This window comes from Anticarsia gemmatalis, chromosome Z, assembly GCF_050436995.1.
Source record: "Anticarsia gemmatalis isolate Benzon Research Colony breed Stoneville strain chromosome Z, ilAntGemm2 primary, whole genome shotgun sequence".
NCBI lineage: Eukaryota > Metazoa > Arthropoda > Insecta > Lepidoptera > Erebidae > Anticarsia > Anticarsia gemmatalis.
In genome coordinates, this window is record NC_134776.1 from 20,130,960 (window position 1) to 20,146,325 (window position 15,366).

Genomic DNA, 15,366 nt, shown 5'->3' on the forward strand with positions numbered 1-15,366 from the left:
CATCATTAGTATTTTCAGTTAATAAGGCTTTAGATCCGGCTTTGCCTGTAATTTAATCTGTTGCGGAACTATTTGTGTGTGTGTATGTATGATGCACTACCATCGGTTCATACACACCGGTGAGCACAGCTTCTAAAAGCTCTTGTATTTTCACACAAACTCGATATTTGTATACGCTAGGAGCCTCCGACTAAGCCCTTCATATAGACCGGCGATTCGCCAGACGCAGGATACGGATCAGCTACAAACGTAAGAGTACGCAAACAGAAACGGTTTACTGTTTTCAGTTCCTGTTTCATGTTTCATACTTCCGTATTTATAATGTAAAAATAATAAAATGTAACAATTTCAATTCAATCAAATTTGATTCAACTTCCGTGTATGTAGACAGATCCTGAAAATTCGCGTGTGCCGTCCTCCCTGCACTTTACTTTTTGTATTTTTTATTTTCCTTTCAGTCTCGGGTTTCAATTAGTATCAGAGATAGATTACCCGTATGTGTGTGTGCGAACTACCGCTTCGCTTACCAACTGTAGGTTGGACCAATTAAAACTATTTTGATGCTGAACTTTGAATATTGTATGTTTTTACGAGCACTTGTCTATTCACGGGTTCTGCTTTTACAGTTAACCTTTCATTGGTTTCGATAAAAGAGGAGTTTTAGGCATTTTGAAGAAATATGGTTACTTTTAGTTTTCATGTCTATTTTGTAATTCCTGCCACAAGTCGGAAATGCGACATTCAAAAATACTTGCAATTTATTCCTTTAAATTTGAAAGTGCACTCAAACGAAGAGCGAGGCTTATTATTAATAAAATATAGTTTAGAATATATTATCAAGAATAAAAATTCTTGAAAATTGTTAAAAGCTCCAGCCATGTAGGCTGTTGATGAGTAATAAGTACCTCGAGGTACTTCTCATAAGAGAGTTGTTTTTCAACAATATTTTTCCATGAAAATATCCTTCACGTGTCAGATGAAAATAGATATTTTGTAAGTTTCTTACAATATCATATCACGGGTATTATAACGTCTGAGTGCTTTTTGAAGTCTTCTTTAATTAAGTGACAAACTGCTAATGGCTGTGGACAAAGCATCTTTGTTATGATGTTATCAAAATATTGTATTCATGTTCAATGTGCTCACCGGTCTGTAAACGATCTTTTAGGTCAGATTTTCGGTTGATTAGATGCTGTTTAGCGCCATCTTGCTGTTACATTATTATAGTGCGAACTACGTCATAATCAAAAGAATGAATGTGACATGTAAGCACGAGCGAGAGACTCCGACAAAATTATATCACCCAGTTCGCACGTTTGAAATAGCCCGAGTAGGTATACTAGTAAAATAGTATGGTTTTTGTTAGTTACCTTTCTATTACATAATTCGACTTTGGGATTAAACAGGTGCAGCACGTTTGGTCGCTTTAAAATTTTGTTTATTTATTCGTATTACATATTACTTACAAGGAACACCTTCCTTTAGTTTACGATTTTAAACGAAAGTAAATTGAAAATGCACTTAGTCGATATAGCTCCTTGCGGTCTTTGGGGAGATGGTAAACGGAGGTCACCGGACATGTACAGTTTCGTATAGGTTCGAAATATACGAGGAAAATAACACTTTGGAGTGCTAGATGTCGGATGAAGGCCGTTTTCAAGTTCAACCTGGCAATAGTTCGTATTTTTATAGAGGCTATGTCTTATTGAACAGTCAGTTAGATAATGATTTCTGTATCATCTAGCGCTTAGAACTCATTTAGTACCAGAGAACTGTTGCGTCCTAATAATCGCAGTTAGTGTGGGTGTCTGATCTTAGCCTAGCCTTCTTACCTCTAGATGCAAATAACTTAGTAGCTGCGTTGATTAGTTTGGTTTTACGCTTTCATATAACAGCTCCAGGACAGTTGTAAAAGTGATGAAGTCGTAATCCCATTTTTTTCCATTGCACTCGACCTTATTGTAGGTATAGTTACGTTTATTATTACAGTGCACGTAAGTACCATTTTCTCGAACGTTCGTAGATAGTGATTTCTGAAGTCGCGATTTTCATCTTAGAAAGTAGCGAGCGCCGTAGACTCGCGTAGGCGAAGCATAAGTGCTCTACGACTCGTAGCTGCGTAGCAGAGAGCTACGCTCAACTTATTACATTATTAGCTGTCGAACGTTAAACAAGTATTTTTTGTTTGTTCCAATGAATTGAACTGATTTGATTTTCAATATAAGTGACTTTAATTAGGACTTAGAATATTTTATTTATTTCAAGATATCTTAGAACATTTGTCTTCAAGCTTTCAAGTAAGTGATAATATCTCATTTGCATTCCGATTTCATGTCAACCGTGTGTGACCTAGATTCCTATTGGAAACTCTGCGCGGCCGATAACTTTGTTCGGACTAATTAGCTCTTGTTATAAGTTTGAGAAATTGTAATACAACTTTGACAGTGTTAGAAAGTTATAATATTGTCACATTACAGTAGAGAGAAATCTATTGATATGATATTAATTGTTCTTATAATAATAATTAATCAGCAGTATACGATTTTCTTAGTGCTAGAAACCTACAATTTTTAGATAAGCATTTATTGTTGTGCTTCGAACGCTCGCACATTATCAAATTAGCAATTATCAAAGTATGAAAACTTAAAACTATCTTAAAGTTATCCTAAGACATATTTGTCCGTCTAAATTTACAAACGTACGGTCCTATACTTCTGTATTTTTGCCTCTCTCGAAACTGTAGCCGTTGAGGTGTTCAGTTGCCGAAATTGAGCACATCCCGGGTAACTATGATGACCTATTTACAGGTCAATTTTAAATGTAATGTGTCAATGAATATGACCTCGCAGGGACGTCGACCCCAATAACTATCAGGTTATGAATCGAAGGCCTAAATACACGAAATAAATTATAACATTGATCGCAAATTTTCAGCAACAGGATAGGAAAACGTCACGTTGGTTAAAGCTTACACGAATCGTATGACGTAAATGAATTTATTTAAATATATTAAGTGCATGCATTTCCATATACACATATCTTACGCGCACGCATTTTTGTATACACCGATCTTACGCGCACGCATTGCTGTATACACACTTATCACGTGCACGCAATTCTGTATATTATATCATACATACAAGTCAAAAGTAAGAAATCTGCATAAAACATTTTATATTTCCAATAAAAATGAAATCCCGCCTAGAAATCAAGTTATCACGAAAACGTAAGTCAATTAACAGCGGTGCGAGACCGTGAACTTCAAAGATAAATGCGTTATAAAAATGCTACGTTATTCAACCAGTAAAATGTAAAACGTGCTGCATTCGCGTCCCACAGTAACACATTCAAAACTTCATACATACGCCTCTTTTCCAAATAAAAGATCAGTTGACAAATCTTAACGCGGTTGCTCTGCTGATGGATGGTTGCTTAGAATGTTATTAGAGCTCAACTTTTTCCGTGTTTTGAAGAGCGCGCAGGCTTACTTGTTTCCGCGACGGCTTAAGGTTGATCCTATATGACAACATATTGACTCTTAACTACTAATAAAAAAGCAGTTTGTAATAATGGTTTTCCCAATATTGCGTAGGAAAATATTAAAAAGTTTCCTCTCAAAGAAAATCTTTACTTCCGTCTACAGTTTTGATTTTAATATAAATCGCGTAGACTTTACGATGTTGTTCAAAATGAGTGACTGACATTTTTCATCAGCGGTGACGCTGTCAACCAAATTGAAAATTTACTAGCACCGTACAAGTAAATTTCCAATTCGGTCAACAGCGATCAGACAGTGAATCCATTACAGGTTTTGATTAATAGCTCTAGAAAATCTGATTGAATGCTAACGTAATCCGCACGTAATATCGCTTCATCTTTGACCGGCTTAATATCCGCATCGGTATATGCATCCTTTGTCCCGGAATCCTTAGTACGGACGTCGATTGCAATGAGAATAGAATCAAATATAGTTTAACTATCAATATTTTGTACATGTCCTTTCAAAACGCCTTCCAAAGATTATATGGTTCACTAGTTCCTCCATTTCCAAACAAAAAGTATAGTTTGCTTACGCGTGCCACTCTGACCCAATAATACAATTTATCGTTGTAATACATTTAAAAATATCTATGCACCCACGTGGGGAAATATCGGTGTATCGTAAACTATTTACCTCGGCACGAGTAGGGATCGTTTGACGGTCAAAATAAATCCTATTATGTTGGCGGACATTTTACATATATAGTATTTCCTGCACTCGACTCGAGTAAAGGGAAATTAGATAGAATTATTAATTGTTCTACATGAGTTTGTTCATTGCCTTTGAAGCTTCAGATAATAGAATAGCGAAAGCGCTTTTGTTGTTCACCACGTGACGTCCGTGCTGCCTTCTGATACGGATCTTTCAGCGCCAAAACTATGAGAAGACAAGCTATTATTAACTTTGAATTGCTTTTAAAATGTTTGAGCCTTTTCTATTCTGTCTAAATCATGCGTGCGCGATATAAACGCTTTAATTTTGCTGCCTTCTGCAGATTTACATAAATGCGTTTATATTCTACATCTTACAAACATCAAACTTCTTGTTTGATAGAGTTGAGACTAGCGGCGAGGTTTTGCCAGCCGATTCTATGAATAAATGGTTTATAGAAACTGAGCTCTGAAAACTTCCAGAACTTCTCGATCTAGTCTTAATTAGTTTGTGGCTCTTAGATTTACGCACACATACATATATTTGCGCTGTTTACTACACTAACACTAGCTTTCACTCGTGATTCTATAAAACTTATTTTGAAAAAATATACGTACCGTCTATGACCGCTACCGAGGTATAATCCCTGCCAAAATTTCATCTTAATCGTGTCATTGATGTCACGATGTCATATACATAAATCGTTCTGCTTTAAACTAATAAAACCATCATTTTCGAGTTAGCAGTCGACGTAGCATCAAAGCTATTCAAACTGCTAACTTGTAATAGGTAAATGTAGTTCGCGTAAGTGAATAAGAGCAATTTCAAGCTTACACATCACTATTCAAAACTACACACGTGATTGAAATTTGTCTGCGAATATTTCGCACATAGGCACATGAGATATTTGAACAGAATAATCCTACAAACGGTTGGGCAGACGACGGGCATCGTTGAACCGTACAATTTTGCCGCGACAATAGTTTATAGAATCCTGTGCAACAACGCACACGTAGGACGAAACGACGGTCATCGGTAGACAGGGAACAGACCAGCGATAATTTATGTATAGTCGTAAGTAACAGCCAGAAGCCGCTTTTTTTAAACATAACTCTAGTTGCAATTTTTTAACTCAACACGCTCCTTAAAAGCTGGTTAGGGACGTGAAAGCACCTCGTTACATTAAAAAGACCATGTGGATTTCGACGAACAGATAAATAGATTTAGCACATTGAAATATCAGTTTACGTAAAGCCTTATTGAAATAATTCGCTCTGCATTATCCTTGCGTAGCAACACGGCACACTACTCTACTCATTATCCTGCGGCGGCTTGCTGTACGGATAAATCAGATCGCGTCGGTCCCTACATTAAAACAATGAGCTTCATTAATGTGAAAGATTGGACCTGATATGTCCGCGCCTGCGAGTGCAAAATTTCGCAGGTCCACGCTTTCCCAACAAGCTATTTTCAAATTAAGGAATAAATAGAGTTCAGGTAACAACGGCCGCTAATAAAACCAGGTCGATAGTTCAATAAACTATAACTGTACCAAATACGAGTTAGTAATGAGCCGTCGATATCAATGAATCTTCTTCTAAAATCTGTTCAGTCCATTACGTGATATGACTTCATCTTAACGACGGACAAACTTTACAAAAGTGACCAAACTATCTAAACATTTGATGAACATTAGGAAGGAAATTCCTTAGGATCTTCGTGGGCTGCAGGCTTAAAGCACGTATTAGTATCTTATCGTATACTATTGAAAGTTATTGCAAATATCTATTAACGAAATTGAAAACAGAATCTTGAAGTCGAAGTGCCAAGTTTTAGTCTCAAAGGCTCTTAAACTATGATACGCTTTCGTTAAGTTATAAAGCGGTGAACACTCTAATTAACTGCCCTAAGTAAAGTTCTTGAAAAAACTTACAGAAGTTCTTATCTTATATATCCAAAGACATTATTTAAGCGAAAGCGTAGTTAAAAGATTAAGAAAAAATCGGGACCTTACAGCTCTCGAGTAACTAATCCATGTGAGTTTTTAAGCGCTGACATTCTAAAAGAGCATCATCGTAGCATAACCGTAGTTATGAGACGATCACTGAATCCGACGTTATTTAAATGTATGTAATATGTAATTAAAAATTGTCCCCCGGAAAATCACAGCTCGCATCTATTAATAGTGTACTTGTAAAGTGCATATTGCGCATGTATCAGTGTAAGGGGCTGGGGCGCGGTGCATCCCCCGCTCCCGCTACCTCTTCTCTGTAAGCCCTAGAATATATAGAGGCCCGGTCCAGGCTGCATCCCTCATTCGCTGGACAACCTCCCGCCCTAGTGCATCTAGATAGCGGCTGCCACAGCCTAACTTTCGAAACTTAGTGAAGTTCATAAATTTATCAGAGATTTGATCATGATATTTAATTTCCTCATTCGTTCAATTACTGTAGCATTTTATTATACGAAACTTGTTTTGTTCATAGTTTTGATAAAACTAATTTACATGAGAATCCGCGGAGTTAGGCTTCGTTAAATCAAAATTTAGCTGAGAAGAAAAGTTATTTTATTTTAATATTTATTTAATATTATTTTCTTCCTGTGAAAACTTCGCTCGTGTTAGAAGATGTGAGTAAGTTGACATTTATTTATCTAGGAGTTACGGAGCGGCGGGCGCGAGCAACAACCTGTTACTTCGGCCGGTGCCGCCGTCGACGCTGAATAAAATAGGTTTCAGGCGTTCAGCTTTTCGGCTGTAACCAAACTTTATTTTCGGTAGAGACATTTTGAGTATTTTGTGACTTTTAGGGGTCAGTTTCCTGTTGTTTTTCTATTACAGCTCGTCCCGGAGGAGAGTCCCGCTGTTTATGTATTGAATCTTAATTTTGTGCTTTTTTTGTCATGTCTCTTGTACCTTTGTGCCCAAAACTTGTTCAATTAATTTGTCGCTTTGTACGACTTAAAAACGAATTCTCGATTATGACTATAATGTGACATTGAACTTGGACTTGATACAGCTAGATTGGAATATTGATGGGTTTTAAAATGTTTGTTATTTGACAGTCGGCACCATGGACAGGCAAAGAGATAACGCCCGGTTTCGGGCATACGACGATCGCAATGCGTTTACCATTAAAGTGTTGTATGTCATTTTACTGTTGATAATGATTGCTTTTATCCTGAAGCTTGTGTTGGACGAAGGTGAAGGTGGTGGGTATTGCACCACCTACACCATCGTCCTCCGAAAAATATTGAATTCACCGCGTCCCATTGTTAAGATGGTGATATGCAACAAAGATTAGATAAGATGGCGTAACTTCAACCAAATTTTTCTAAACAATTTATTCATGTAGAAATATTTAAACATAATTGTAAGTAAAAGTAGTAACTAATAATAAAACCTTATATCTAAATATTTTGTAAGTTATAACTAGGTTACAATCATATCTGTCTTTCTTGTTCTATCTGTGGCCATGAGCTTCACTTATACTAATAATATACTTGGCCGATGTGATTGTCTTCATTTAATATTTGCACTTACTTAATGGCGCTGAATATTACCGAAAAGTCTGATATTATTCTAAATGATTAGGCATTACCACATAGTTAAGACTCCCAAACATCTCATTGTTTCAAACTCATGCACTTGCGCCACCGCTGAAGCTCTTAACGCGTGCTTTCTTAACGTAAACTGTGTTCAATCAGCTCTCTAAAAACCAGTGTCAATTCCTTATATTCATAAGACACTAATGTCCCAAATCTCTTGTAATAAAATTTAAAATACAATACTACCAACGCTGTAGAAGGGACACCTCACAGACGATGGTAATTATTATTTAAGGTGAATCTTTGAATTGCATTTTCTTTTAAAGTTGACGGCCCACCTACATTGCTAAGAAAAGCTCCAGGCAGTGAAACTATACAACGGTTGCAAAAAACTCATCGCTTTATCAATTCCTAGTAGAAGCGATTTACCGTGAAACAAATAGAGCTTATGTTCGTAGAAATAGCTTTTCTGAAAAGTATATTTTTTACGATGACCTATAAAAGCATAAAATTTTAATTTAATACTGATCGAGGTTGTAAATTGTAAACTAGAAAAGCCATGGTTGGAATCTAATTTGTTGTACAGATCTGCAGCAGACGTCGAGTTTCAGTTCACTTCGATTTCATTGAAAAAATGCTGAGGCGACGATTTTCTTGCATTTTACGCCAGCACTTAGCTGTTAATCATAAGCCAACTCGAACTTACGACGCCTATTACAAAGACACTCGATTCAATCGTTCTTGTAATGTCTCTTCTGTTTGCTCATCTCGTTGCCGGTGTTCCATAATCAGAACCTCATGCGTCATTACATCAAAATATTACTCGAACCACCCAATTTTGTTGAATTTAATAATTGCAATTCGACCATATTGACCGCATTTATTTGATAGCAACTGAAATGAAATACCGTTCCTAGTAACGTGAAACCGCATTTTAATAAACAGAATTCTGTGATATAGTAATGATCATTTTATGAACGTAATTCCAAGAATTGTTTAGCCTGCCATGTCCAATGTCTCTTTGTAGAGGTGGCCTAATTAATTTGCTAATATTGGAAATCCAAATCGATAAATCTCAATTTAGAAATGTGTCGTACCTAAACCTATCCCAACTGCGTAAGAGAGCTTAACGGAACAATAAGGAGCTTTGTACTTTTCTCTTTTACAAATATACAAAACACATCTCTTTGTAAGGAGAGAACGATCGGTCGGTACAAATCCGAAGTTTTACAAACGGCGCGGGATTAAAAAAAAACATATTTTTCTACTCACGGCTCTATACTAAAAAATGCGGTATGATTCAATTTGAAACAATTTAAGTTTACTTGAACGCATTCCATGGTTTATATTCTGCGAGCAAATTTAATAAGTGGCTTTGCATTTTGCTTTTTTAAATATTGAATTTATTTGAAAGTATTCTATACTCTGCAACGCTTAGATTCGATAATAATATCAATTTTAAAATAAACTGAAAATTTACGCTTTCAAATTAGGGACAGCGGGGATCGGCAGCGTTAGGTAGTTATTGTAAGCCGGTATTAATTAGTCTTCTATTGAGATGAAGACTATGAAACGAGATGGCTTGGTCAACGCGTATACAAAGCGGAAGCTCAGCTCAAAAGCTGCCTTCACAATGAATAGCGGAACTGTGTTGCCAATTAACAAGACACCAATCTCTCGATGTGACCGGACACCGAGACGCAGACGGCAGACGTATATCCGAGTTGAATTTATTTTAACACAATAAAACATCGAACTCTAATTTCGAATTAAATATCCGTTTGTTTCCAAAAATATGCGGACATGGGAACGTCTTACAGAATAGAAAAAAAATAAATGTTTTCTACAGTTATCGCCGTGTAGACATATTGGCAACCAGTTGAGTCGCGCCGCGTGAACTTCTATTAGAAATACTTTCGGCAAATTTTATATTTCACTAAATTCTAAAAACAAACCGAATAACCACTACTCAGTTCGAAGGTATCTTTAAATTGGTCGATAATATTTATGATAGGTCAGTAACTTCAAATATAAATAGACAAGAAGTCTTTCACTAGAAACCGAGTGCCCCAATTCGCGATCTTGCTCGAAATAACTAAGACTCGATCCATTGATTCAGACCAAACCTGTACAAAGGCTTTGAGGTTTGCCTTAGTACAATGTGAGGCATATTCCTTGTATACGTCACTTTTGCTTCCTTTGAAACATCGGAAACCATTCAGTAAATCTATGCTAATATTATAAAGCTGAAGAGTTTGTTTGTTTGTTTAAACGCGCTAGTCTCAGGAACTACTAGTCCGGTTTGAAAAATTCTTTCAGTGTTAGATGGTCCATTTATCGAGGAAGGCTATAGGCTATATATCATCACGCTAAGACCAATAGGAACACAGTAGCAACGAAAAATTTTACAATATCGGGGAAACTTTTGACTCATTCTCTTTTATGTGACGCAAGCAAGTTGCGCGGGTCAGTCTGTAAAAGCATTGCTAGCCCAACAATCGTTCATCGAGCCTGCAACAGGGTATTTCTATACCTTCCACATTAATACGCTAACTACGAATATCGTCTGACCTGTCTATTTCTACGCGGGTTAAAAATGAACCGAAACTGTTTCATTGAAATGGATGGATTTCATTGATCGGCCTCTCTCATTCAGTTTCAAACGATTTAGAATCAAAGTATAAATGGACGGCTCCTATTTTAAAATGAGGCTACAGTGATATTTTTGGTTACTTCTTTTACATTATTTATTACCTACAGCGTATATTTTACATGACCAATGTAGTTGCATAGTTAAAAAAAAACGCTTAAGTGGCATGGTGGCCCTTCAAAAATAAACAATATTAAAATTTCAATTTTAATGGTCATTGGCTAGGCTAATGGGATAGGCTCCTGCAGCATGTTCAGCAGGACATCAGCATAATTGAACATTTCACCCCTCGAGCCGTACCATGTTCACTTTTAATCCATTAATTTGCTTATTAGTAATTGGCTAAAACTCTACAATACGCTAGCGGGCTCGTAACGTGACGGTGAAAATGGACGGATAATTGTTTTGTTTCGAATTATATTATGACTTGTTTACTTATTGGTCTTAAATAAAACAATTATTTACCGAAAAATAAGAACTAAATTAATATAATTAGCAATGTTTCAGGGAGACAAATTCAAATTCGAAATATCCTTTTTAATTTAGTTAACTTTGTACAAATTATAATTTTTTTACCGTTGTAAAAATTTAATTAAATTCCAAAACTTTAAAATTTTTGGTGTTAAAAGGATTTTCAGTTTTAGTAGTGTCGGGTTCCTAAAAGCCTATGTTCATTGTCGAACAAAAAAGCAAACACATTGAACATTATTTTCGATGCATTCGTGTTCAGTCAAAAGCGACAAAAGATTCCACCAAAATTGTTTTTCCAATTTGCTTTGTAAAGGATGGTGTCTATTTTTATCCCTTTCGCGTATGGGGTAGGTACGTTATTTTTTCAAAGGTCATTTTTCCGCGAATTTCTTTAACATTGATGGAAACGAATATCAGTTATTGGAAGGCCAAATTTAAATACGGACTATTAGTAAAGCCTTTCAGATTTTAATAACGACAACCATGGTGTAATGATAAAAATATATATCTTATTTGCTTTTGATAAACGGTTTTTGTATACGTTTCACAATTTAGTTGTTTTCATTTTAGTTGGTTGTTATAAAGTATTTAAAAAAATCGGCGTAGTAAAAGCTAACTGTAGAACTAAACAGCCGTCAACATATTCTAACGAACACCGGTCTTAAAATCTTTTGGATGTCTGGAAACAAAGTCTTAGCGGTTTCACGGTCAACCTTTTAGGCTACTTCGGAATTGGGGCACTCGGGCATGCTTCCTGCAACGTCTTAACTTGTACCGTTCAAGAAAAATGTTCTTTAAGCAATAAAATAAAATGTATTGGAAAAATATTTCACTTAACAAGTTCAAGTTCAGGTGTCGCCCCTCGATTAGATTTCGAAAGGTCTGCTCGAAAGCGAAGCGAGTTTTTATACGTTTCCGACAGCAGGAGGCCAAAGGAAACGTTATAGATGAGATTTTATAATCGAAATAGTTGATTTGCTGTGAACTTTTCGTTTTGTTTCTTTTTAATCTTTTCAAGTGCGGACTTGAAAGTGAATCTTACAAATATGATTTGGTTTAACTTTTCTCTTTCAAAAATAAGAGTTTCTAAGTTGATTTCGATTTTGTGATTGTTTGATAGTAGTTGGTATTCAGTACTTAGTGATGTTGACAATTAGAGATTTGATCTCTGCCTTCACTCGAACAATCGGCGTCGTTTCTTCCCGAAATCTTTTGTATTTTGAGATCCGAAGTTGGTCACTTTAAAAAATATGTCGTTGGTCTTTGATACTACAGATTGGGAGATTTTTTATTATTAATGATTAGTTTACAAATTGGATTGACTTGGTCATTTAGTTTTGTAGTATAGGCAGTAGAGTTGATGAATTTTAATTCGGGTGATCAACAACCATTTCAAAAGCTGTCTTTTGTTGAACAACACTATAGATGTATATGAGTATGTCAATAACATTTCTTCAGGTAGTTTAATGAAAATCAATTCAAAATTCTATCTTCTATCAATTTCCTTAACTTTAGCAAACTCTAGCATGCTACGCGAGATTTCAAGTTCACCACCAATTACGTGCAGACGTAACTATTCGTCAAAGTTACAACAATATTGAGACGAAGTATGTAGCTTTAGTACAGCGGAACTATTCGAAAGTATTCATAACTCGATGTTCGATACGGTTAAGATGACGACAAGTTTGCACGTCCTAGGATGTTCGGCATAATTTGACGCAACATTGAACTTGGATCTCGAGTTTGCAACTTTAACAATGCACCGAGTTTAAAGTTTTGGATACTAGACTCTAAGTGCCGATATATCTTACGTTTATTTGAGCATACACTGTAACTGTATATTATGTATAAAATGTTGCGTCTTTAGTTAGAATTTACATATCCTTGCACATTCCACTACCTTAGGCACAGGCTTTTTTGATATCAGTACTTAGAATTATATTCCTTTCTTTATGAGACGCAACATTGAACAATGACCAGAATTTTAAACTCTAATTATGAAGTTTAGTTCATACACGTATGGGTAAACTCGATCAAAGTATTTATTTTTTAATATGAGATAATTATGCACAAAATTCTGCGTTTTGAGCTTCCTATATCCCACATAAGTTTATATATTTGATTTTAAAAGGTTATGCATTATTCCTTCCTCACTTTTGTATGGTTAGTGGTCCACAGTTTCAAGGACGCTTGAAAGCCTTTGACCTGACTGACCGTACGCTTTCCTGACAACATGCGGGCCCGATTTATCAACGTGCGCTTCGCTAAGCGGTCACCCATCCATCTAGTGACCGCGATTGAAATCTCTTGTCTTAATTAAAGTTTACTAGCGCAACTGACTATGAGCGCTTTAACTATTGCTTGCATTTCTGAATTTTTCTACTCGAAATCACTTTTTCATAAAAGGCCTCTCTTTTAACGCCAAGTAATTAACAAAATATTGTAGTGTCTTTATATTTATTTATGTAAGAAGATGCATATAATTTCTAAATGAACTTTGTCTTTTGCGAGCATCTACTTACAATTTAGTTACTTTAGGATTTAGTTAACATCTCAAATTGTCATCTGAGTCTGAAGCTAGTTTGATAAATATTTGATTACTTAGATTTTTTCTTTAACTGGGTATTTGACTGGGGTAACAAAACATCAAATATTTCGAGAGTGTTTTCATTTACTACTCAATTCTCAATCGCTCATTTGTTACCAACAATTGCAGATTCTGATACCAAAATTCTCCATTTTCATAAAAATCGTTTATAAGTTTAAAGAATTGTAGTTTATTTGACTAGTAGTTAAATACCCAGTTAAATCATGTCAGAGATGTTCAAGCCACCTGAAGGCTTCCTCGCATATATTTTCGAAATAGACCAAACTTCATCTGGCTTTCAAAGAGATCATTTTGTGGATTCTGATTTTAGTTTTGTTTTGTGTCAAAGTTGTTCAAGCCATCTGAAGGCTTTTGTCTTATCCTGTAACACAACTTCCATAAATATTTTAGAAAGTTTTCACTATACCAAACTTCAACTGGCTTTATATTTTAAAATTATTGTAAAAAAAATAACAAAAAAGAAATACAAAAAAAAAAAGTAGTAATGTTTAGTCAATCTTAGGCACTTAATGCTTTTTGTACATAGTCGTTATACAAAATAATATGTATTTATATATATTATATTGTCCTTCGTTCATTTTAAAACATTTCATGTTGTCAGAAAAAAAACTATAAAATAAGAAAAAAAAAACGTAGTTTTGTTTAGAACTTATAGAAAAAAGAAATGATATTAGTATTAAATATGTGTTGAGTATTAAAGTTTAAGATAAATAAATGTTAGTAATTATTTGGCGTTCAAGAGAGGTGCTGTTTTTACTCACTAGTTACTCGACGGCTTTCGTGGCGCAGTGACTTAGTGAGTTATCCCGTCACTGCCCGCGGAAGTCGTGCCTTCTCTTCTCACACGAAACAAATATTTGCGATATACAGACATTTGTTTCGTGCCTCATTGAATTAAGCGTCCGATATTTGTACATAATATATGTAGATGTCCCCGCGACATATTGACACTTAGTGCGGGAGTAGTTTTTTTATAAAAAAATACTAAAAATAAAAAACAAAATAGAAAAATTTTAAAGTAAAAAAAAATGCTGTCTACTTTTAAAAGCTTTGTTAGATAGAAGACTTTTTAGCGATGTTTAGAATTTGACTTTCTTTATTCATGTAAATATAGTATTACATATGTTAGCCGTATAAAATATAGTGGTCTAATATGTGGTGAATAGTAGTATGTCTAGTAAATGAATGAGGCGTATTGTACAAATTACTTATAATATTGATTGACACCACCACCGCTAACAATACTTGAGATGAGGAAATTTTTGACTGAAAGTGGTTAAACTGGCGTCAGTCAATAATGTTCAAAAATGTTCGTCAGGTTCACATGACACTGGGACGAAAGTGCTAAGTGATAAACAATTACTTTGGTGAATAGTGGGACTATAAAAGACTTTTAAAAGACTTTGCTGTGCAGCTCACATTCAACCAACAACTACTCATTCGTGTGGCACGTACAACTAACACCGGTAATAATATTTTAAATAAATATTTTTATCAGTGTTCGCTTACCGCTTCTGTAGTTTTCTCTTTTATTTCATTTTATTTTGATGGTTGTTAATACGCGACGCGCTTCCTGTCTTTATAGGTTCGGACATGGGACAAAATACAGGCGATCATCAAATCTGAGGAGGGGTTGGGCATAGAATACGACGAGAATGTCATTTGCGACGTCTGTCGGTCGCCTGAATCCGAAGATGGGAATGAGATGGTATTTTGCGATTCCTGCAACATTTGTGTGCACCAAGCCTGTTACGGAATCACTGTAATCCCAGACGGTATGTATCACACTTTTTGAAGACAGATTCAGCTGAGCGTTTTTTACATTTTTATTTTGAATAAAGAGTATTTTTGTCTGGAGTTTTATTACCCTATTTTATTTGATTTTTCTTGGAGCTTTGG

At 35.4% G+C, this 15,366-nt stretch overlaps 1 protein-coding gene across 2 annotated transcripts in view; it reads left to right on the forward strand.

The window, feature by feature from the left end:
* Positions 1-15,366, forward strand: part of rno (PHD finger protein rhinoceros) — a 60,225-nt gene that overhangs the window by 30,136 nt on the left and 14,723 nt on the right. For both annotated transcript variants that reach the window (XM_076135310.1, XM_076135311.1), the window contains exon 5: positions 15,053-15,242. In XM_076135310.1, coding sequence (XP_075991425.1) covers positions 15,053-15,242 — 190 coding nt within the window. The remainder of the gene's footprint in view (positions 1-15,052; positions 15,243-15,366) is intronic.